The sequence below is a fragment of the Pleurodeles waltl genome, chromosome 6, assembly GCF_031143425.1.
Source record: "Pleurodeles waltl isolate 20211129_DDA chromosome 6, aPleWal1.hap1.20221129, whole genome shotgun sequence".
Classification (NCBI taxonomy): domain Eukaryota; kingdom Metazoa; phylum Chordata; class Amphibia; order Caudata; family Salamandridae; genus Pleurodeles; species Pleurodeles waltl.
Window position 1 is genome coordinate 346582356 of NC_090445.1, and position 24286 is coordinate 346606641.

At 42.6% G+C, this 24286-nt stretch overlaps 1 protein-coding gene across 1 annotated transcript; it reads left to right on the top strand.

Annotated features, from left to right (window-relative positions):
* Positions 1–1928: 1928 nt before the first annotated feature.
* LOC138301929 (chymotrypsinogen B-like) lies at positions 1929–24286 on the top strand. The gene is made up of 7 exons (XM_069242386.1): positions 1929–1995; positions 4029–4132; positions 6505–6584; positions 10241–10319; positions 16145–16325; positions 22648–22781; positions 23970–24286. The coding sequence occupies exons 1-7, from the start codon at positions 1944–1946 to the stop codon at positions 24129–24131; spliced, it is 792 nt and encodes a 263-aa protein (XP_069098487.1). The 5' UTR covers positions 1929–1943; the 3' UTR covers positions 24132–24286.

A 24286-nucleotide genomic window follows, 5' to 3' on the forward strand; every position in this document is an offset into this window, starting at 1 on the left:
AGGGGGCTGGGGTGTAGTCTGCATTTGCTGATGAGCCATCTGTGCAAGGAGGGAGTGGGTGGGTGGTCACTCACACCTGAAAGGACTGTGCCTGCCCTCACACAATGCAGTCTCCAACCCCCTGGCTTGTGTCTGGGGCCTGGCCTGGGCAAGGCAGGATTTCACAATCAAGAGAGACTTTGCTTTGAGGTAGGCCTACTTCAAAGGGCAAAATGGGTATAAGAAGGGCACCCAAAACCACAGACCTTAGAACACTTCTGGAAACCAAGAGGAACCTCTGCCTGGAGAAGAGCTGAAGAACTGAGGAAGAAGAGCTGCCCTGCCTATGACTGTGCTTTGTGGAGCTATCCTGCAGTTGCTGCTTTTGCCAGAGTAAGAGGACAAAGACTGGACTTTGTGTGCCTTCCATCTCCAAGGGCTTGATTTAGAGCTTGCCTCCTGTTGTTTGAAGTCTCAGGGACAGCAAAGACTTCTCTTTGCCAGCACCTGGAGTCTCTGGAGAGACTCCTACTCTGCCAAGTGGTGCCCATCCAGTTCCTGGGACCCTGAAAGGAGAAGCTGGCAACCTGAGAGGAAGAAATCCACGCACTGACCGACGTGCGGGAAAAAGATCGACGCGACTCCGATCTGTGGCTGAAGAATCGACGTGCCACCGGCTTTGGAGCTGAAAATCGATGCTAGCCTGCAACGCGACCGGAAGGTCAACACCCGCGGCTGGAGTTACGATGCGCAGCATCGCTGACGGAGGCTGGTGAGATCGCAACTTGTGTATTTTGGATTTTTTTCATTTTAGTCTTGTTTTGTTCAGATAAATAGTTTCTGTTTTTCTAAGCCAGTGTTGTGTCATTTTGTAGTGTTTTCATTAAGTTACACTGTGTGTTGGTACAAATACTTTACACCTAGCACTCTGAAGTTAAACCTACTGCTCGTGCCAAGCTACCAATGGGGTAAGCAGGGGTTAGCTGAGGGTGATTCTTTTTTACCCTGACTAGAGTGAGGGTCCTTGCTTGGAAAGGGGGTAACCTAACTGCCAACCAAAGACCACATTTCTAACAATATTCCTTAAGAAAACATGCTTTTACAATGAAATTCGTTGTAAGGCTGTGTGGTAAAGGCATGCATGGTAATGAAGCGGTCGTGGTTCAGACAGCGTTGTTGAGGCATACATGGTTTAGGCATGCTTGATTGTATCATACATCTGAGACATGAAGGGAAACATCTAAAAAAATACCAAAAGAAAGTCTGAGGTAAACAAATAGTTAAGGTTACATAATACTACAAGGATGCTACACCGGTTTTCCCCTTGAGGCAGAACATGTATGTGTTGCGGAAAAGGGTGAATACTGATGATAGAAAAGAAAATACTACATGGTACAAGGGAATCCTTCAGTGACTGGAAGACACCATGCTTGACTACATAGGTTCCTCATTCTACAGAGATTTGACTTCTGCTCCAACTGAAAGAAGCCAGGACACTGTGTGGTTGGGTTATAAACCCACAAGTAGTTGGCCCTCTGCTCCAAGCCTCGAGAAAGTCCTTCTATGCAGTACCAAGCTGGGCGCTCAAATGCATCTAAACTGACCAGACTGTGTGTGATTACTTGTGAATATAATAGGTCCTATACTACTCCTTTGGTACCCTTTCAGCTGTCTAAGGAATATAAAAGGCTGATGCGCTGCCAATGCTAAACTAACACTCATGCGAAACTTTGTTAGCCACAGCTTTTCCCAATCCCACCTGCTGTTCCCACAGATCCCTTCTCCCATCACAGTACCTCTCACATTGTTTGACTTTCCACAGAAGGGGAGAATTTGGGTATAATCTGAGGTCAAGCGGATAACAAATCAATAATACCAAGGCATCCGTGGAGCTCACCGCCCTTATATAGAGGCAGGCCTCCCAGGAGTGTCCTCACATTCCTGAGTGAAGCTCACACTGCACCATGACTCTCCTGGCTCTGCTGTGCTCCCTGGCCCTGGTCAGCACCGCCCTCGGTAAGTGACAACAGTAAGATGTCAACATTGCTGACTGCTAGGAGGAGGCTCACGCACTCTGAATGCTGACTGGGGTCAGATATGGGGAGATAGGGGGGAGGCATTGTACGCCTTGCTGGATATCAGGGTCGCGGTTTTAAAGCCTAATCGAAAAAATGATAGCACTTTTGGGGGAAATCCTACCAATAACTTTTTGTAAAAGGGAGGCATGTTTAGATCAACCGAGCAGTGGATCATTTTCAAGATAGCTGTTTTCCAGTTCCGACAAACTGCATTCAAAGGTGATTTTCTAAATGTTTCCGATTTTGCTCATAATGGCTGAAGGGTAGAAAAAAATCATTTGAAAGTGATTAGACATGAATAGACGCGTGACTAGCACAAATCCAACTACAGGATGTCTTGCCCTCGAGTGTCATATCTGCAGCTCTCTCATGACTAGCACCTGGAAGCGTTGAGAGGCCTGCTTAGAATGGCAAAAGCGCTGTACGGGCACGTTGCTGCTTGTAGCACGAGAAGCCTATAGATCCTGAGCGTATTAATGAAAACCAAAGACTTTGGAAAAACGTCTCAAGAGTAACACCTGTTGTCTATCGGACCATTCGCATCACTCGCTGTTTGAGATTGCAGACTGATATTATCAGTCCCTTTCGGGTGATGATTTTTTTAACAACTTATATTATTTTACCATCAGAATTCTACTAATCTATCTGACAAACTGTACGTGTGTAGGGGTTCCTGGTTCACTCCCATATTTTGTAAGTAAGTGGAATTTGAGAAACCACATGGCCTTATTAAGTTTGGCTTCTTAACCATGACTCAGCAACAACACATTGCTGATCTAACTCATCACTACTTAGTTTCAGTCTCTGAAACCTCCATTGCTGTCTGCAGTTGAGGAATATGCTACTCTTATATCCAACCCATACATTAAGGTTGACACTGGGCAGATCAATAGGACAGTTCAGAAGATGGCCACCTTATCGACTTCTACAGTGCAGCAGCATTTCTAAGCTGATCGGAGCATCATCAAGGCATAAGACAATTTGATTCATTTCTGTAAGCGAAGGAAGAACAGCCTCCAGCTGTTCTTACAAAGTGGGGTGCATTTCTATGTTTTAGTTACTGTTATTTTGGGGCATAGCGTGAGGACAAACATTTAACTACCAGTGAAAAGTTGAAAAATCAAATGGAGTGGTTTCCTAATGACGCTTGCTTAAACACAAATGTTCAAATAAACAAAATAATGTCAGCACTAACAGATTTACGTAGTGGATTTCGAAAATACATGAAATTATAAACGCCCTCCTTGCTCAGTTTCATATCTCAGCAGATGCTATCATCATATCCGAACATGGGCCAAATTAGAATGCTGGTATTCAGCAGAACAGGTTGGGCCGAGAGCTGCCCTGAAATTGTCGTTAGATGTTATAGCCATTGAGCGGGGTCATCAGAGGCAGAGCTTCTACCTTGTGAAATTCCGGGATGTGGGGGGTGGGGGAGCGTGAGGGAAGGGGCTTAGCATTATGTTGTGACTTCTGGCCCCAAAGCGCACAATCCCACATGACAGTTTCAATAGTTACTGTTTCTCGCCAAGGGATGTGAAAGAGGCATTCAGTTGGGTCCATATCACATGAGACTGCTTTCCTCATCAAAGGGGAAAGCAAGGAGAAGGCATGCAAATTGTTGAAAAAAGCAAGGAGAAGACTAGAGCGAGAGCAATGCAGCAGCACAGGGAGAGCTGGGCCTGGGACCTGACGTAGGTACCATACTCCAGGCTAGCAGTAAGACAGTCCCTAAATCAATCCATCTCACCACCTCTCTTCCTGGTCAGCTGGTTTTCCTCTCTGTCACTGATTGAAGATAGGATAATTCCCCCCTTACTCCAAAGGTTCCCCTCTTTTTTCTTGTCTCCATTAGTCCACCACACATGAATAGTAATTTACTTGGGATGCTGCCCAATAACTTCGATGGCATTTTACACTTGTTACTGTTTGCATGTCCCTGGAGTAACAGACTTCTTTATTGCATTCTAGGCTGCGGTGAACCAGACATTTACCCCGTCTTGAGTGGCTTCGCCAGGGTTGCAAATGGTGAAGAAGCTGTCCCCGGATCATGGCCGTGGCAGGTCTCCATACAGGTAACATTTTGTCACTCACTAACAAGTGTTCATGCCCATTGGTGCAACGTATCAGCTAAATATCAGAAAATGACAGCTTCGTATATGACCAATGACTGAAGATATTCATGCACTATTCCTATCAGAAGCCTTTAGAAGATCATACGAGTGTGCACATAAGCTATCCCAGAACAGCTGGTTTGGCAAAGTGGTCCCCTCGAAAATTTTAAGAAGGGGGCCATTAATATATCTGTGACAATGACAGAAGAGCACCTCCCTGCCTTGAATCTATTGTGAATGACTATGTGATTAGAATTCTGAGCCATACACTCTGTACAACTCAATGTACTGACATCCATCCTTCAACCGTTCTTTTTCTTGCCAAAATGATTATAAAAGCAGTGTGTTTTCAAGTAAAATCTTGTCTCAGGGGCCTTTTCAGGACACTTGCAGCCCGGACACCTTCAGGCTATAGGACAACAAGAGACTGAAGTGTAAAAAAAAGAAAAAACAAAACAAGACTGAATACCCTTTTCATCTGTGCATGTAGAATAGGGAATAAAGACCCCTAACACTCAGGACCGCCTAAACCGCTGCTCCAATTTAGGAAACAGTTGAAGAAAGTTACATCACAATGCATTCTGTCCACAACCCAGCTTTGTTTTCCTGTTACTCATTTATGCTTGTCTTTGACCATATATAGCACTCTGCTGCCTTCTGGCTAGGTTTGCCCTTTAGAAATACCATTTAAATACATACATACTCACAATTTTATTCTTTAGCTCAATAAAGATTTAGGGTCAGATTAGAATTTCACGTGGTAGTCACTATTATTCCAAAATGCACAATGGGTAAATGCTCTCTGATGATCGTCAACCTCTCTGCAACTCATAACACTCATCACTGGGGACTGAAGGAGCTAGAGCCATTGTGCCTTTGCGTCCACTTTTGCCCATACCCTAACTCTACGTTGATCAATTTACTGCTAGTGTGAATGGGTCATCCGGCTGTCTTGGCTCCAGTGTGCAAGTGCCAACGCAATAAATCCCTTTTTTAACAAATACTGTGCCCTCTGGTTACGAATATGTATTGACTGTACACCGGATGGAGAAAGACTGTCTTGTTCATTCACTACATTCTTCATGTGCTGGTGTCCCAGGGCCTGTATGGATAGACTAGATGGAAAAACACGGGTACAAGGCAGTGAGGACAATTATGATGCTGAGAGAACATTTTAGGATACATGAGATGGCTCATCGTTTGCTAAGAGAATCTCCCTGTTGTAGAATATTGTGTGGGTGTTGTTTTTTTCTTGAAATGTTAGTTATAAACTGCTCGAGGTTCCATGGCTCGGGAGATATCTCCACCAAGGACATCCCTCATCGCTTGCCCTGTGTACATTCTAGTTTTTAGATAATAATTCCATCAATACATGATTGTACACATGCACTATCTGTATAATAGTAGACTAGGGGCTATTTAACAAAAAATCCAACAAAGAACAATTATTCTTAAAGGCACTGTTCATGTTTAGCACTTCCATTAAAACAAAGATTTATTTCCTCATTTATGTGACAGTAGGTGTCAAAGTAATGACATTTGTAATGAATTTCCGTGTTTGACAACCATATTGATGGATGAGAGCCTCCGGATGCCAAATCCAATCATTTTAATGCAGTTGGGTGGCAGCTTGTGCAGTTAGGGTGGCAGCTTGTGGCCACTGAGCTGCCCATGGTAGCCCTGTTTCTGTCGACCCACCTCTGGTCCCGGGTAATCTTTAGGATTTCCCAATATGTTGCCTTACTTCGTTGGATAGTGCTTGTGGAACCCTCAAGAACCGCAGGACAGACATCAATCATGAAGCAGTTAAGGCAGAGGATTAGAACAGGCCGAATGGGTGCTGGGCATCATTTCCTCCTCCCCAGGATTTACAGGATAGGGAGCAGATTGTTATTGTCACATTCACACTTCAGGAGGCCATGAGGTGAACTCCTGAGAACTGTTCAGCCCTGGAAAGAGACATATGAGTACACCCACCACATCTCTGCCTCCAAATACCCTCCTCACTATGCTTGAAAGCAGGCACGCTGTGATTTAGCATGGTGGTCCCCACTAAGATTCCACCTCTAAATCAACTACCTAAGGGCCAGAGGTAGAAGTTTAGTAGGATCATGATCTCTCCTTCCCCTGCTGATCTCTAAATTAGGACCTGAGTGGACAGGTCCCAGATACTGTGCGGAAGAGCCTCATTTATGTAGCAGGCCCAGCACCATATCAAGAATCCCTTAATTGTAGTATTCCACTGCAAGGAGCATGCAAATATATCTGTCTAAGAGTCTAGAGTGCACTTCATATGTCTGGATACTCTCCCTTCATGATGTCTGTTCTTGCAGGAGATGGATGGATGGCATATCTGTGGTGGGACTCTCATCAGTGCAAAGTGGGTAATCACTTCTATCACCTGTTCAGTGACGTAAGTAGCCAACATTTCAACACCTAACATCCAAAACCATCACAGACATGTTTTTGATGCTATGCATGTTTTCCTCATATTATCTCCGTGGGCTGTGTACGGGTGTCAATCTCAAATGGTCTTCAAAGTTTAGCGAAATGTGTTTAAGAATGATGCCCATATTTGGTCTCAGGGTAGACAATCACTGGGACTTATTTTTACTGTAATCACTTGTCGTGATAAAACACATATTTGCGGAGTGTGCAGTTCCCCTTAGAACTTGCAAAACATGATACAATGTCACCCACTGTGTGACAAAAACATAACTCAAAACATTGGGGAAGCTCCAAGCAAGAAAAGTCAAACTGAGGGCACTGTACTTGTATTATGCTGTCTTTTATTCTTAACCATGTCTATGGGACAGAGCTGACAAGTCATTTCAATACTTCAAGAAACTAGATTAGGGTTCGTTTGAGCTTGGTGTAACCCTGAAACTACTACTGCCATTTTGTTATGGCTGCAGAAGAGCGGATGTCTCTGTTTTGTTACCAAAATAGAACTTCAAGTCAATAGATTAGATATCAATTTCCAACACTCTTCAATCCAACGGAATCATTTTCCTGATATCTCACCAATTCCATGATGGAAGATAAGATTGTGGGCAAAAAAGCCAACTTGCCATGCCTTTCAGAATACTAATTGGTTGAGGTCTGGCAGAAGACTGCTAACACTTTTGTGCAATTGGTTTTCCACATTGGCCGTATGACAATAAGACCCTCTTTATTTGACATTACAGGCTACAGGATTCCCAAAGCTAGATTTATTTATAACGCTGCTTGATGCCTCACTCCAAAAGTGTACTATCTTTCATTCTCACTAAACTTTCTTCACAATTACTCCCCACACTCCTCCTTGTCAACTTCCTTATTCACATAACTCACACTACAAAACATTTTGGCAAAATGCCTCTTTCATCCATAATATTTACATTCCCATTTTCAATCTGGGAAATCCTTATCGCAGTCCATGTAACCAAAATGACCACTCAACACATTAAATCTTGACTAACTGTTAATACTCTGGTGCTTCTACTATTTATTTCCCGATTCCCCTTGTTCTCATCATCTTCCTCTTCCTTGATTTCAACTTTTCAAATGCCTACATTCACTTAATTTTCATCGCAACACAAGAAGATGGACAGAGTGCTAAAACCTTTCAAACACTCACCCCCAGTCACAGATCTGGGTTAAATCCATTGTTCTTTTGCTCACTATGCCACCCCAGTTAGGAGCCAGCCATATGCAAATCACTCTTGACCCTGTTCCCCACTTCATTTAGATCTCCACAATTCTCTTCTCATTCATCATCTTCACATGCTTTGTTCCCACTTCAATATCTTGGGCAAAGGTTATGGATTCCTTCAATTTGGAATATCTAGCAAACTTTAAACTCTCCCGAATTTTCAATTTCCACATTTTAATGTTAGCTGGTCTCTGAGGAACAGCTCAAATTTTCCTGTAAATTAACAGTTATCAATCGACATTCTTAATACTTCACTACATTGATCCAGAGTTTCATTTTTGCTTGCACTCTGGAAAAAATGGAACCCCTCAAGCATCACATTATCTCTTTTTCTAAAAGAGTCTTTTGACTAGCTTGTCTACTTCATAGAGGCAATGTTTACCTCCCCTTCATTGGCTTGTTGATCCTTAGGCAGAGCAGCATGCCAACAAACAGTGTGACAACACTCCTAATTTCTTAACCTTTGAGAGCAGATGTAATGACAAAGCTGCAACCAGATACGGATTGGGTCACAAATAAAAAAAAAAAACACATTGTATAAGGAAATGGGACTGGGCATTTATATATGATTTATTCTTAACGTCTGGCTGTTGGCTAATATCAACAGAAAGCTCCAGAACTCTCCATCCTGGGGGATAGGGCTCCCTATGAAATAATGCATTAAACATTAGCTCCAGCAACCCATTTTCCATGGTGCTGGCCACCCCGATCGCTAGTTACTATCGAGAATTGAAGGCGTATATAACCCTGGGGAGTGGGGGACACTTTAAGGGATTAACCCAGAGGAGAACCTGTTGTTACTCTGCTCCTTTGCAGCCCCCTACGCCATCTACAGGAATTAATATGTTGTGGCATCACTGATGCTGCACGGTATTCAGCTGGGAAGCTGCAAAGTTTGCTAACTCATGCTGCATTACAAACCTGCTCTGCATTCTGATGCATGTCATTCAGTGATTCTGAAACACTTCTGATTTCGTCCACACGAGGGAGGACCCAAAGGAGGGGAGTGATCTCAAGGCCCACAAACAGCAGAATAGTTATATTTACTAAGAATAATGAAACACTGCATTATTAAACACAGGATCACCCAGTCCCAAAACGAGTTAGATGTAGCGGTAAAAGCAAAGGTGGGGGAGTCAAGCAGTAGATGGGCCTGGATGGTGGCAAAGAAATGCGGTGTAAGAAGTATTGCATAAGACAGGAGATGGAGGTCACCAATGGACATTAGGCTCAGGAGAGCAAAAGCGTCAGCAGCAATGTATAGGGGAGCTGAGTGTGTGTAACTGGAGGTAGGACAGGTGATGTGGTGGCTGCAGGATGGTTGGTAAGAACTGGGCAGAGTGACAGACGTAGGGGTGAGGTGGAGCACTATTCAGAATTGTCCTGTTACTGGGAAGTTTAATAATGATCAGGTGTACCTTGAAAAGCATGGTCTTGAGCTCTTCTCTAGAGAGCAGGAGGAAAAGCACTCGGTGAACTACGATTGGAATGGCATTGCATACTAGTGAAAAAAATAAGTGCAGCATCAATTGTTCAAATCATGTTCTTAAAAAACAATGGGCATTAAAACACGTCATCGGGGTTAAAAAATGTAGGAGAAAAGAGCAAAATATGCTTTTTAGAACCTCTTGTGATTTCAAGGCCACAGTTATTCAAATGCGAAGAAGCACAAATGATTCCATCATGCATACAACAACCTTGAGATTCTGCTTGGAGTGCACTTCTGGTGTGCCATTGCCTATAATTCATGCTTTTATCCTCGCCGAAACATCCCTTTACTTTTTCAGGTAGTGGAAAGTGTGCCTTTATATTGTATGGATACCAGGGTTTACACATTGCTTCATAGGTTTTGTTATATATTTGTTATTGCTAGGGTTGTGCCATATCCCTTACTGCACGGGCCCTGCCAGTTGCCTTTCCCATCCTCTTGCCTCAAGAACTTCCTAGCCCCTAGGTAAGGTACACTCACCCACATACGTCCAACATCGGACAATCCTTTAGATACTTGGCAGGAATCACTTACTGCTATCGCTTCCATGGATCATCTACCCATCATTGTGTCAGTCACCACAGCGAGAATCTTGCTACTCACCAGCTTTCCTGATAAGTGCCAAACCTTGTCCCAGGAGGAACATCTGCAAAAGTCAATCTATTCTTCATTTAAGAGTTAAGTTAAATTTTATGCTTTTTATATTCAATGCTTTATAAATGTTTTAAGGTGTTTAGCTCTCTGTAAGTTAAATAATAGTAACTTCATAATGTGACAGGTATGACTACATTATTGTGTGACAAGGTCTCACTCACTTCAGAAACCAGTTAAATATCACGACCTAAGTGTTCTAAAGTCTCAAAAAAAAAATTTTTTCGTCTATCAGAACAGCCCATCAAGTGGTTCTTGGAGAACATGACCTGGAAAGTAACGCAGAAGTCACTAAAACTCTAGCTATCGCTCAGGTAAGAAATACACTGATGATTAAATGTAATACTACGACAAAACTGTCCATTCACCACACGTGTATAATTATTTAAATGGACTGTCGGTGTCCCGGTCACTAGCGTCTGTCCTTGACATAAAGCCATTTAGGTGTTTGTGGTGATTTGCTGATTCAGGTTTCACCTTCATTTTCCGTTTAATGAATTGTTACTTACTGTTATTTTTTGTTGGTTTTGTCTGACAACGGTTCTTCAGTTATGTAAACATATATACATCACCATTGAGCTGTGCAGAAGCACAATAATTTTACTGAACACATTTAAATGTAGGTATTTATACTTATTATATAGTTATACTTACTACATAGTTACATAATAAAGTAACATTTATTCTATCCGCCCTGCAGGTATATTTATTGATGCATGAATGCATCTTATTTATTGTGTTCATCACTGCAATTTAGCAACATATACTGCACTGGATCCACTTTGTTGCGGTTTACACTGTTTTATACCTTACAGTTTTATACCAAAATATATAATGATGCAAGGGTCAGTAGGTTAATAAGTCTTTGCCCAGAATCCAAGTCAACCAGCCCCCTAAAAGTTTCATACAAGATCTTCGGTTATAAAAAGAACAACCTTGGCGCCTAATATTTAGGGATTTTGTGACTTCCTCTTCAGTACGTCCCAACACCCAGTGCTTAATTTGAGCTGATGGTTGCTGGTGGGGGTCACCACTACTTATTTTTAGGGACCAGCACTATTTTTTCCTTGACAGACATTTACTGTTTGCAAGAAAGGAGAAAACAAACAAAATTAAAAGACAGAGGAAGAGAGCGACAGAAAAACCATCACATATGGACAAAGTTGAAACATCCAAGAGTGAGCAAAAGGGATGGGAGTATCTGTTACTGGATAAAAGAAGCTTGAGGTGAATTCAAGACTTCATAGCTTTAATATTTATTGTGTTGACATTCAATTACACCTGTCGCTGGCTTCTGAGGAAAGCTTTGGGCATGGACACGTTCATTTACAAATTAAGCACTGCCAACACGTAAGGATGAGTAGAATCCAGACACACGCTGAAAGTGAGGAGAAGAGATACGTGAAATATAACTTCACTGTGAATCTTATGTTGTCTAATAAGATTACAATACCTCCTAAGGTTGGCCAAAAACTTGACCCTTGTAAATTGGGGCCAGTTATCGGACACTATGGACTATGTAAAACCCTCCCTGCAAAATTTATCCTCCAGAAAATTGATCACACATCAGTTGTCACGTGTTATGATATCAATAAGCATTACAGTATATGTCCCTCCCATTGCTGGAGCATTAAATGGCCCCACAATGTCTCTTTCCTGTTTCATTCAGGGTCTCTTGAGGAGCAAGACTGGCATAGGTTTGGTCATAAAATGTTTAACAACCTTATTTATCACTCCTATTGCAAAGCTCACTCCTTCTCACCATACTGTCCACCATGTCATCTAACCGTGGCCACCAAAGGTACTCACTCTTTCATCCTTCTCTCAGTTGCTGACTTCACAAAATGATCCTAAAAGATTTACTCAATTATCCTTCACCTCAAACCAAATGGTAGCATTATCATATTCTCTCTCATGGGCATTTCTCTTTCCAGTGATAATTCCCCTTCTTTAGAAAAACGAGTATTTTCACTTTACAGCTTTCTTTTATTCATCTAATTACACTACTAACATTGCTACTCTGAGACAGGGATCAGCATCAGCCTTCCACATTCATCCTCTCCATACACTCCTTTAGAATTGAAGACATCAGAGACCAAATCTGTGACACTGAAAACAACTTCAGTCTCACTTTTATCCATGTCAGACTCTGAAATAAGGTAAGGCAACTGCAACATTCAGTCAGCATTTGATTCATTTTCTCTGTTCAGTATCAGATTGGTAGTTCTCGAGCAGTGAAGCAATTCTAGAGATTTTCCCCTGCTGCAAATATGTTGACCACGGATTTGTGGTCCATTTTTAGTTAAAAGCAGGTCCCTAAAAGAAACTTACGAAAATCTTTGACTGTCCAGGAGCAGGCCAACAACTTCTTTTTTATTACTGAATATTTTTTTTGGTTCACATAAGGATGTAGATATGTGAGCCACAACCCATTTCTTTTGTCCATCTGACTGCTGCAGAACAGCTCCATAATCCAGACCCACTGGTGTCAATTGCCATAAAAAAACATTTACTTATAGAAATGGCTTTAAAGTAGGAGCTCGGGCAGGGTCCTGCTTAAGAGCATAAGAAGCCAACTTTTGAGCTCTGTCCCAAACAAATGCAACATTTTTTGAGTACCATTCTTAAAAGAATCCAACATGGAGGAATAATGTTCTACAAATTTTGCTTAAAATGTAAGGAAACCTTGGAAGGATGCTTATAGCACTTTAAACTTCAGGACTGAGGTCTTCCAAAATTGCTTTCACATGAGCATTCTTGAGACAGGTTACGTCCTTAAAGCAGCGGTTCTTAACCTTTTTCACTTCTGTGGGCCCCCTTTGAATAAAAAACTGGAATCCAGAGACACCTACTGATTCATCATTGAAAGTTGGGGACCCCCAGCCTAACCAATTTCTATAATTTGAACTTCAAACCAATACAAAAAAGAAAGAAAACGAGGTATACACCAAACACATACTCAAATATTGATTTATTTCGTTTGATTCACATTTTAATATAGACAAAGTTTTCACATTTTCAATTTTAATTCAATATTTCCATTTATTAATTTTAGTATTTTCATGTTAATTTTATTTAGTTTGGTGACATAGTTGCGGGGCCCCTGAATAGGCCTCCACAGTTTAAGAACCATTCCCTTAAAGAAAGTGTGAACTAGCTTTTCTACAGTGTCACACCTAAAGCAGCGTTTCTAGAGTTATAAAATTAGCCCTTTGTTGACAGAGTTTGAAGGACTTCCACAAGCCTCAAATAATGCTGTCCAATATCCCACCCAAATAACAGAATATTGTCCTGAAAGATGAATGTTCCCTCCAAATATTTGAGAGTCTCTTTCATAATTTATTGAAAAATGAAAGCTCTCCAGCCTATAAGACATTCTCTTGTACTAAAACATGCCTTCTTCCCAGATGAATGCAGTAAGGTACCTAGAGTCTCCCTCCAAGACCAGTAGGTGATAGGTGCTGAGAGGTCCAAGGTTGAAAACACAGCTTCTCTTTCCAAGGGTGAGATAATTGCATACCTATTTGTAAGGGGGTGCTGGTAGATCCAAATGACATTATAAGGCTGTGGAGATCTTTACTTCGTCATTTGGTCTAGTTTAATCCCCATCTCCTCCTGATGTCGTCACCCAATGATAGGATCATCCTTGTCAACCACGTAAATCTCCCCATGGGTTCTACAACCTTCAAAATACAAGTCTCCTCAAAAGTAATCTATGATATCTACTGTATACCCTGTATACCTCCAAGGGTGTATGTCTGTGGGCAATAATTGTTTTTGTTCAATAGTTTATGAGCTAAACTCTGACCTAAAATCATAAACCGAACCCAGAGAGTCTGCCATCACTTCCACTTTTTGCCCATCAATTAAAATGTCACACATTGGAAGTCCTCACCCCTCCCCTCTGCTCCTGCAGTATGAACTATATTAGGGTCCAAGCTAGATGCTCCAACCTCTGATTTTTCTGATAAGTGACAGTGAAAAGAGATCAGGGTTCTAGTAAAAATTAGTAATAGAACCTGACACGTTCTGCTGTTCTTTGGCAATTCCAAGCTTTCCACTATGAGCAACTAACTAAGGCCATGCCAAAGGTAATCAGCTAGTCATATCAGTGTTTTTGTTTTCATATTAATATTCTAGTTATAAATCACAGCAGTGTCAGATAAAATTGAGCTTCAAAGCATCAGCAAATAAAAGCCAGATAACATTTAAAATTACGATAAATAAATACATCAACATTAATTCCTTAATTAAAAAAACAACATTAAGTCCTTAAATCATAAAACCCACCATTCGTGCAGTAGCAAATAATATGTTAAAAACCGTAGTTTAACACTTATGGACGGTAACTTAAGCCCGTAGTGTGTCAGATAGCATTAAAAAAAGAAATAAACAAATAGATGGAGCACGAGTAATACCAGAGTTGTTCCTTCTACGTGTAAACTTTCCCAAGCTTTGCACAATACCACTGAGGAATATTAAGCTTGTGGTGCATGAGGTACCAAGAACGCTTACCGGCATTTTAACATACAACAGGTCATTCAAATAGTTCGGTGCCTAGTCCATTCAGCGATTGATTTCCAGGTTAAACAAATGACTCGCATTTCATTCTGGCATGCCACCTGCAATTTGTTCAATCTATTACAGTAATGTGATCAAAGTTTCACAGACCACAAATAATACGAATGGATGCTTATGTCAAATCCAAAATATCGAAAGTTATGTAAGTATATATTTTCTCTACCTTATTCAACATGTATGTACCTTGATGATATATAGCTTCAAGGTACAAAGATATGGAGTTAGGAATACAAAATCTATACTTCCTCCACATGCACATACATTTAAATATTTTGGTCTTCAATATTTTGTCCATGGTATTCTTGTATCTCGATATTCTGAGCCTCAATAGTCAGTAGAACAATCTGCTTTTCATTGTGTGCAACTTAAGTAGCCTGTGAAATGACTTAAACGGCTGATGGATGCTGAAATCATGAAATACTACTGCTTGCATCAAGAGCTCAAATTGCACAGATGAAAATACTTATCCAATTTTAGATGTAGTTGAACGCAATCTTTTAGCAGTGCTAAAACATGTTACTCAAATGAGTGGGTACTGTAAAAATTAAAACCTAAATTTAACTGATTGCATTTGAGGTCCTAAAGCAATGAGCCATTCAAGCCCCATTGGGCTGGTCACACTGCCATCAAAGAGCAACATCTTGGTGATCCCAGCATTTAGGAATAGATAATTATCTGATAATTATATGGTGTCTAAACTTGAACAGCTTGGTGACATTGTACATTTTAAAAATGAATCAATATCACTAGATTCCTGTTGTGAATTTGAATAGGATCCGAGTATCACAAATGCGTTGTCAGGGGTGGTAAGTACTATACATATGCAATTTCAATATGTCTGATACTGCAGACCATGCACAGAAATATTTCGGGTAAGAGTGAAAATATAAAAAATAATAGAAGGTGGAAGAATTCAGACTAGTGTCAGGTGGGAGAGAACTTATTCATGGTTTAGATGTTTAAATATACCGATCCAGTTAGATTCGTTGTTGTTGGTGAGCCAAACATGAACAGATCCAAGCTAAGGCTCTGCCCGGTATTCCCTTCTCCTGCTCCAGTTGAAAAAGGAGAAGCCCAAGTTTAACGGTATCAAACACAGCTGAGAGCTCCAATAGGATCCAGAAAGCAGGCCGACCCTTCTCCCAGAGCTCAATAATTTGGATAGCGAATATCCAAAACTGAGGTTTCCCTTCCTCTACAGAGTCAAAATTCTAATTTGAAATCCGAGGGATGCACCTTGTCTTCCAGAAATCTCTGGAGCTGTGCGGTATGTACAGTTTCAAGTAGCTTCACTTGCAGAGCGAGTCTAGAAATACGTTTCTATTTCAGGTTTGGACAGGGTCGATATTGGGGTTTGTAATTACCTGATCCATCACTGCTTGCTTCAGGGTTTCATTGTAAGGATTCATTAACTAGTTTCAAAGTGCCCTACAACCACACAGAAATATTTTCTTCCTTATGATTATGCAGAGGAATATATTTGCTTTAGCTCCTTCAGATGACACATAAGCAGCTTAATGTCACATTTTTTAGCGATATCCTTCTGCTTTCTCTTCAGGTGTTCAACAACCCAGACTGGAATCCAGAAACCAAAGAGTTTGATATTTCTCTTGTTAAACTTGCCAAGCCCGTTGGCTTCACTAAAACAGTTCTACCAGCCTGCCTGCCAGCTGAAGACGAGATGTACACAGGCCAGGAGCTGTGCGTCACCACAGGATGGGGGCTGAGGCGAAGCAACTGTGAGATGTTTCTTTTTATTGGGCAAAAACACTGTCGTGCTTCACATGTTCACTAATCCACAAATCCGGTACTATTGTCTCTAAGTCTACGTAGTAGTGGATACAGAGGTTTCAGCCTACTGGCATTAGCATTTTTGTTGATGTTTGAAATGCACACATAAGGTACATGCATGGTCAGACCTCAGTCGGGGCCAGTAGTGCAGGCACTTTTGGAGAGGGCACGGAGGGGATGCTAGTGGCGAACTGCTTCTGTTCTCACCTGCAGATCACAGACTCCAATATCGTTAAGGTTGCTTGGTGGGCTAAACACCTGCTGCCAAAGCAAGTTTATTATTGCTGTATGCATTTGGTATAGCATTCCCATAACTATACGTTATTACATCTGCAAGAGCATTCCATTCGTGATGTGCTTCACATGGAACAGTGTTGCACAGACATGTTGAATTATGATTACAAAACGTGATTGTGAGGTGACAGAAACATTACTCGACATCCATTAACATCAATTCACCATAATGCCAGGTGTAGCAGAAATAACATCACATTCACTGACATCACATTACCTTTGGCTCTGATGACATCACAGGAAGTGACACCTCATGACCTTTGACACTCCAACATGATGATACAGTGCGTGACATCACTGAAGTAAAAGTAAAATGACAATGGCAGCATGTTGGCAAAATATTAAAGTATACAAAATAGATCAATATATTGTTGCTTCTACAGATATAGAACTTAGGGTGCTGCTGTGAAGTTTCATGGAACATGCCAGTCACGAAACATATGGCTGCCAAGTGCAACCAAATCATGTGTAATACCTTCCAATCTTTGTTTTTCGTTTGTTGCATTCTGGAACGTGTAGCTTCATCTTTAGCACTCAAAGTACGGGCTTAATAGTGCTAGAGGACAAAGTGGTGTGGATACAAGTCAACACTGAATTAAAGTGACCCAGATTGGATGGTGCCTCTTGGCAGTTATGCCACCCAGCTACGGCCATCATATGCTCACAAACAAAATGACATAAGAGGTAAAGTACCCCCTGCCACACATTATAAGGATATTGCAAGTCACTCAAGAGTTCCATAACAATACAGAGGAATGAGACCTAAGGCCAAGTTAATTTAAAAGGTTATGAAACTCTGAGGTGACTTGCAATATCCGTATCATGTATTCCATGGGGTACTTTATTCCATCTAGTACATCTTCACCATTCTTACAAACTACTTAAAACCTTGCTGCGTAGCTCTTTCATATGAAACAGTGGGTATGTTTTCAAATATGAAGAATAACAATAAAATCTCTAGTGCAAAATTAAACACATCAAAAACCTGTTAGGTATTTCTGACAAATAGATTTTAGAAACTGTTCAATAGAGGTCAGTTTTTCTTAAAATAAAAAGCTTCACTTGCTCGGAATGTGTAGAAACGTCGAAAGATTCTAGCTTTTCTCTAATTATCTAATGAGTGCAAAAAATAAACATAAACAAGCAGAGCAGCAGAAAGAAAAGCAATGTTCTTTTCCTTGCTTCAAACAGCTGTTTCTGTTATACTCCTTGACCTGACTTGCCTTTCACTTTGGCTGCTGGCCCTGGCAGCAGGCATTGTGATGTCAGTACTGGAATGTAATAACTTATAGTAGTTGAGTTCTGACATCTTTTCTTTATAATCAGTGACTGGGTGCGTCACAAGTTGCCGATTATAAAGAAATTAGATACTGGCTTTTAAATAGGGATTACGGAATCCCATGTATTATATATCAATTACTCCCTCCATTGTGGAGGCATTGTCTCCACAAAAACCCAGGGTCAGCCCTAAATGATCAGTGCTCAATAACTGCCTCAAATTCCATGCACAGCTCCTCATGGCCTAAAGTATAGTTCATTTTAGAAATGGGGTCTCTAGTTGGCAGAGGTGTACGCCCTTGTCCAAGTAGGGACCACAATCCTAGTCAGGGTAAATCACAGACAATACAAATTATCCTGTGCCCACCCATCTGGTAGCTTGGCACTGAGCAGTCAGGTTTAACTTAGAAGGCCATGTGTAAATTATTTGTGCAATAAATCATGCAATAATCCAGTGAAAACACCACAAAGATACACCACACAATCAATATAAGATATTTATTCAAATGAATTAAGGTCAAAACGATCAAGAATTGATAAATACAAATTGGAATATCACTTTTGTAATCATAAGGAGAGTCTTGTCTTTAAAAAGCAACAAAGATCTCTTGCAAGAACAAAGTACCTGGTATGCATCAAAATTACATGCACGGGGACCGCAGAGGAAGAGATGCTTGGAAAATGAAGGGTGTGCGTCGGATTTCCGGGCACACACAGACTATGCGTCAATTCGTTTCCACGCGGCGCTGTGTCGATTCCTCCTGCATGAAGTTGGGCTGTGTCATTCCAACTTGGCGATGCGTCGATCCAGTGGGCTGTGTGACGAAGTTCCAGTCGCAATGCTGACACCGTCAATCACCACTCAGGGAGCCAGGCTGCGTCATTCCGGTTCGGCGATGCAGCGATTCTTTCACCGCTAGGCAGGCTGTGCATCAACTCCATCAGGCTGTGCGGTGATTTTCACTGCAGAAGGAGTTCCATTTCATAGATGAAGTTTTTTTGGCTCTGAGACTTCAGGAAACAGGAGGCAAGCTAAATCCAAGCCCTTGGAAAGCACTTCTCAGCAGAGCCAGAGGCCAACAAGGCAGCAGGGCAACAGCAAGGCAGCAGGCCTTCACAGCAAAGCAGTCCAGGTGAGTCCTTTGGGCAGCTAGGCAGCTCCTCTTGGCAGGATGTAGGGTCTGGTTTAGAGTATCTGTCCAAGGAAGTGTCTACTTTGGCAGGGTCATGGACCCAGTTTATATACCCAAAAGTGCCTTTGAAGTGAGGGAGACTTCAAAGAGTGGTTTTGAAGTGCACAAGTTCCCCTTTCAGTACAACTCTGTCTGCCAGGGTCCCATTAGGGGGTTCGGCAGTCCATTGTGTGAGGGCAGGCCACTGTCCTTTGAAATGTAAGTGTCAGGCCTCCACCCTTCCAGCCCAGGAAGACCCATTCAGTATGTAGATGTGTGCAGGTGTGACTGATCAACCTGTGTTTGTGGTTGTCTGGGTAAAATGCACAAGGGAGCCCAGACTAGATGTGGATTGGAGACAGGCTGTAAGGCACAGAAGGATTTTAAGTGCAGAGAAATGCTCACTTTCTAAAAGTGGCATTTCTATAATAGTAATATAAAATCCAACCTCACCAGTCAGTAGGATTTTGTATTACCATTCTGGCCATACTAAATATGACCTGTCCATCCCGTTCTGATCAGAACTTACCACTCAAACAGTCTATGAGGCTAACCCTAATGTTAGCCTACGAAAGGAGAAGGCCTCCCAGCAGTGGAAAATGAATTTAGGGGTTTTCTACTACCAGGACATATAAAACACAAAGGTATATGTCCTGCCTTTTACCCACATAGCACCCTGCCCAGGGAATTATCCAGGGCCTACCTTAGGGGTGACTTGTATGTAGAAAAAGGATAGTTTCAAGTCAAAGTGGCAGTAAAACTGCACACACAGGCCTTGCAATAGCAGGCCTGAGACATGGTTAAGGGGCTACTTATGTGGGTGGCACAATCAGTGCTGCAGGTCAACTAGCAGCACTTAATTTACCTTTAATTTACAGGCCTTTGGCACATGCAGTGCACTTTACTAGGCACTTAAAAGTAAATTCAATATGCCAATTGGGTATGAGCCAATGTCACCATGTTTTAAGGGAGAGAGCATATGGATTTTAGCACTGGTTGCAGTAGTAAAGTGTGCGGAGTCCTAAAACCAGCAAAAACAGTGTCAACAAGTGGAGGGAGGCAGGCAAAAAGTTGAAGGTGACATCCCTAAGGCTGTCAGGTCTAGCAGTCCATAATTATTTAGTACAGCCCTTGTTCAGCAGGTACATTCACAACTGACCAAACACAGCTCACACATGAAAGGTTATAGAATTAGGTGTATGTATAGTCTTGAGGCCCCAGTGGTGCATCCAAATTCTCAGGGTTGCCTTTAAATGCCTGATTACTTTACTTATGCACCAGTTTAGCATGAAAACTTAGGGCAGCCTCTTGGTTCATGGGTCTAGAGTCAACTACACAGTAAACATTCCTTTGGGGCTTCTATGTGTTGGTATATTGAGTGCCACGCTTACCCCCTGCACTGCAGCCCTGGTATCAGTCCGTAAAAGATGAATGGATGAATGCACACTGTCTGTATTTTAATCTGGAATATGCAGATCCAAAAGGCTATTTTACTGTCTAAATCTGTCTTTATTAACATTTTCAGCACGTTTATTGCCCACTAAGCCATGCATACTAAGAAATACCTGGGCATAATTAAAACAACTGCTACTGAAAGATGACACTGTGACGGTGAGCCTCGTGCTCAGTTACTGGCTTCACATTAAATCTGTATTTTCAAAGGTCAAGGCTGCTTCTGCACACAGTGAACCTTGATGGGTGTCATTCATTTTCTATTATTATATACATTAAGGCATTTCTTGCCAAGCTACAGTAAAATTCCCCTTGTTCGTGGCACCATACATGCCTCCCATCCAAGTAACCACTTCAGTGCAAGGTCGATTTACTCAAGCACTATTTTATGGACACTGAATTGCTTCCACTTTCAAAATAGAAAGATAATTTCCACATTGGGAATGATGAAATTCTACCCACTTTGATCAAGGGGAGAAAATACATATGTGGTTGGTTGGCGGAGATTAGCCCACTCCACAGGACTGTGCAAAACATGTTACAATAAATTCCCCTCATGAAGAAAAAGAGCGGCAGTAGAAATGTTACAGCAGCCAAGGCGATGCTGAACTCTGGGTATTTTCAATTCAGGCTCTATGGTCCTGTGGTCATGGCAGTCAGAATCAAAGGCCTGCAGGAGGTGTGTAGGTGACAGGCAGGATGCCACTAGGTTCAGCGTGAAACAGGCATGGCCATGCATAGAATCATGCACTCATTTTGGATGGCATACCGATGATCAACACACATACGGTGCATGTTGGGCCCAATGGCATTATAAAATCTGCCCCCCGCAAGGTACTGTGAGGGGCCCTTTATGAAGTCCAGGATGCTTCTTTAAGTGTTGGAAATAAATAATTTCCCTTCAAACTGCTACTGTTTTCTTGCACCTTATTCATCTTGCTATGGCTCTAACTGAGTTACGTAGAACCTATCGTGATAAGGCAGTTATTTTGTGATGCTCTTTTGCTCTCTCTCTCTCCCTCTCTTTCTCTCTCTCTTTTTTACCTTTCCCCAGTGGTGGCTGGCTCGTATTTACAATGGGAGGAGTAGCAGGAGGAGAGTTACAATAATAATACTTTTTTTTTAAATGGCACTTACCATGGGACGTCCTCCTGTCCTCTCATCGTCTCTCCTCTCCTGGCTCCAACGTGTGCCAGGACCCAGGAAACTGCACAAGCCAGTCCTGGTGCTGCGTTCATACTGGTAACCAGCATAAAAACAGCGGCAGGATTGGTGGGAGTGGCCTCTCTCAGCAGTCACATGAGCTCACAAGGGCTGGAGGCCTGTACTTTCGTAAGAAAGCTGGGTTAGAGAAGTTTAAAGTGTGCGTGTCAGACTGGCCGGCCAAAGGGACATGCGTACTTTAGACAGGTGCACAGTTCTCTGCTACCACTGAGCACCTATTGCCCCACCCGCCCTGACACTCGGTGCAGGACGGGATGCTGAAAAATAAAATGGTAGTAAAGAAAGTTTATTACCATTTTATTTTTTTTCAGTTCTGGGAGCATTTCTTTTAGCGGGACGATGCTCCTCCACTCCCATGGAGGGGCCATCCTGCCTTTCCCCCTTTCTCTCTCTCACACACACTGCGTGCACATATATTCACATCCATCATGTACCCACAAACCTACGGGCTAAAAACCACCACTTGCTTCATGACATAAGTTTCTTGTAAAGGGATGAAGTGAAAAGTCAGTTAAAAACACAACACTGGCTCGCCTGGCATCAACGCAAGAGCATTCTTCTTAGTTGACTCTATAGTAGTCTGTATCATTTAAACTCAGAGATGGATTCAGTGAGTATAAGTCAGGCTTTAGGGCACTCCTGGTGCATCTTTGCCTGGCAGTGTCCCCACATGCCCTATCACTATTTTCATGGCACACAGTCATACTTGCTGAAGTTACTAAAAGCCAAAAGATCTATGCTTGTAAAATTATTGTTGCCCTTTTTGTCATTCTGTGTTAATTCAGGAGTACAGGTTCCACAGCAGAGGTGAATTTAACTTCTTACCAAGTTTCTGTTTCTCTGTTCACAGCATTTGTCCCACCCACTAAACTGCAGCAGGCTGTTGTGCCCCTTCTGACCAACCTGGACTGTGAAATCCACCATGGCAGCCGCATCACTGACTCCATGGTCTGCGCTGGAGGTGCCGGTGCATCCGCATGTATGGTGGGTATCTCAGTCTTCCCAGGATCCATTCTATCCAGCTTGTACAGATGGCCAGAAGAACATACATAATTCCAGTCATTCAAAGTTGTGGCTGACTGGTGCTTCTGGCATGGACTCCTATCAAAAGGCACACTCTCAGGAAAACCTCAAACTGGAGGCAATCTAAATTATCACCAATATTCTCCTCAATAGTGCCTGAGCTCAAGCTTTATAGACGGTGGGGTGGAAGAGAGGAGATAGTCTGGAAGGGAAAACACTGTGGCGGTCATTCCAACCCTGGCGGTCCGAGACCGCCAGGGTTGGGGACCGCGGGAGCACCGCCAACAGGCTGGCGGTGCTCCCATGGGCATTCTGACCGCGGCGGTACAGCCGCGGTCAGTGACGGAAAACCGCCGGTGTACCGCCGGTTTTCCGCTGCCCTGGGGAATCCTCCATGGCGGCGCAGCTTGCTGCGCCGCCATGGGGATTCCGACCCCCATACCGCCATCCTGTTCCTGGCGGCTTCGGCCGCCAGGAACAGGATGGCGGTATGGGGTGTCGTGGGGCCCCTGGGGGCCCCTGCAGTGCCCATGCCAATGGCATGGGCACTGCAGGGGCCCCCTAACAGGGCCCCAAAAAGATTTTCAGTGTCTGCCATGCAGACACTGAAAATCGCGACGGGTGCAACTGCACCCGTCGCACCCCTTCCACTCCGCCGGCTCCATTCGGAGCCGGCATCCTCGTGGAAGGGTGTTTCCCGCTGGGCTGGCGGGCAGCCTTCTGGCGGTCGCCCGCCAGCCCAGCGGGAAACCCAGAATAACTGCGGCGGTCTTTTGACCGCGCAGCAGTATTCTGGTGGCTCCCGCCGGCCCTGCGGTTACCGCGGCCGGCGGGAGTCAGAATGACCCCCTGTATGTCTTCGGGTCAGGATTCATTTGAAAGTGGTACTTGGAGTTTGAATGGGTTTTGATTTAGCTTCCATCTCATGGTGGTTTATGTCCATGGATCACAATTTCATTAGATTGTGTGTAAGACTCTGAAAATTCCACTCATTGCTATCAAACAGCATCTTAAAGTGTTAGCCTTGAACACTTTTCAAATAATTCGTTCTCAAGGTATTTTGGAGAGGAAATACAAACATCAGTTATGTTCTGTCTTCATCCTCCTATGAGCTTTTTGTTGACCTTTCTTATGTCCTCTTCCTGGCAGGGAGACATTGGTGGCCCTCTGGTCTGTGAAAGATATGGTGAATGGTACCTGATTGGTGTGGCGTCCTGGACACAAAACGCCTGCTCTGCAACTACGCCAGCTGTCTATTCGAATGTATCAACTTTTAGAAAGTGGATTGATGAGATTGTCATGGCCAACTAAATCTTTGAGGTCAATACCAACATAATGCCATCAGCAACAGTGTAATAGCATTCTTAATTAGTCTTGTCTAGGCAATGACTTTGACCTGTGTTGGAATGTCACTTATTATGTACTTAAAAATCCAATACTCTGAGATTAAAATTTTGCGTATGTGA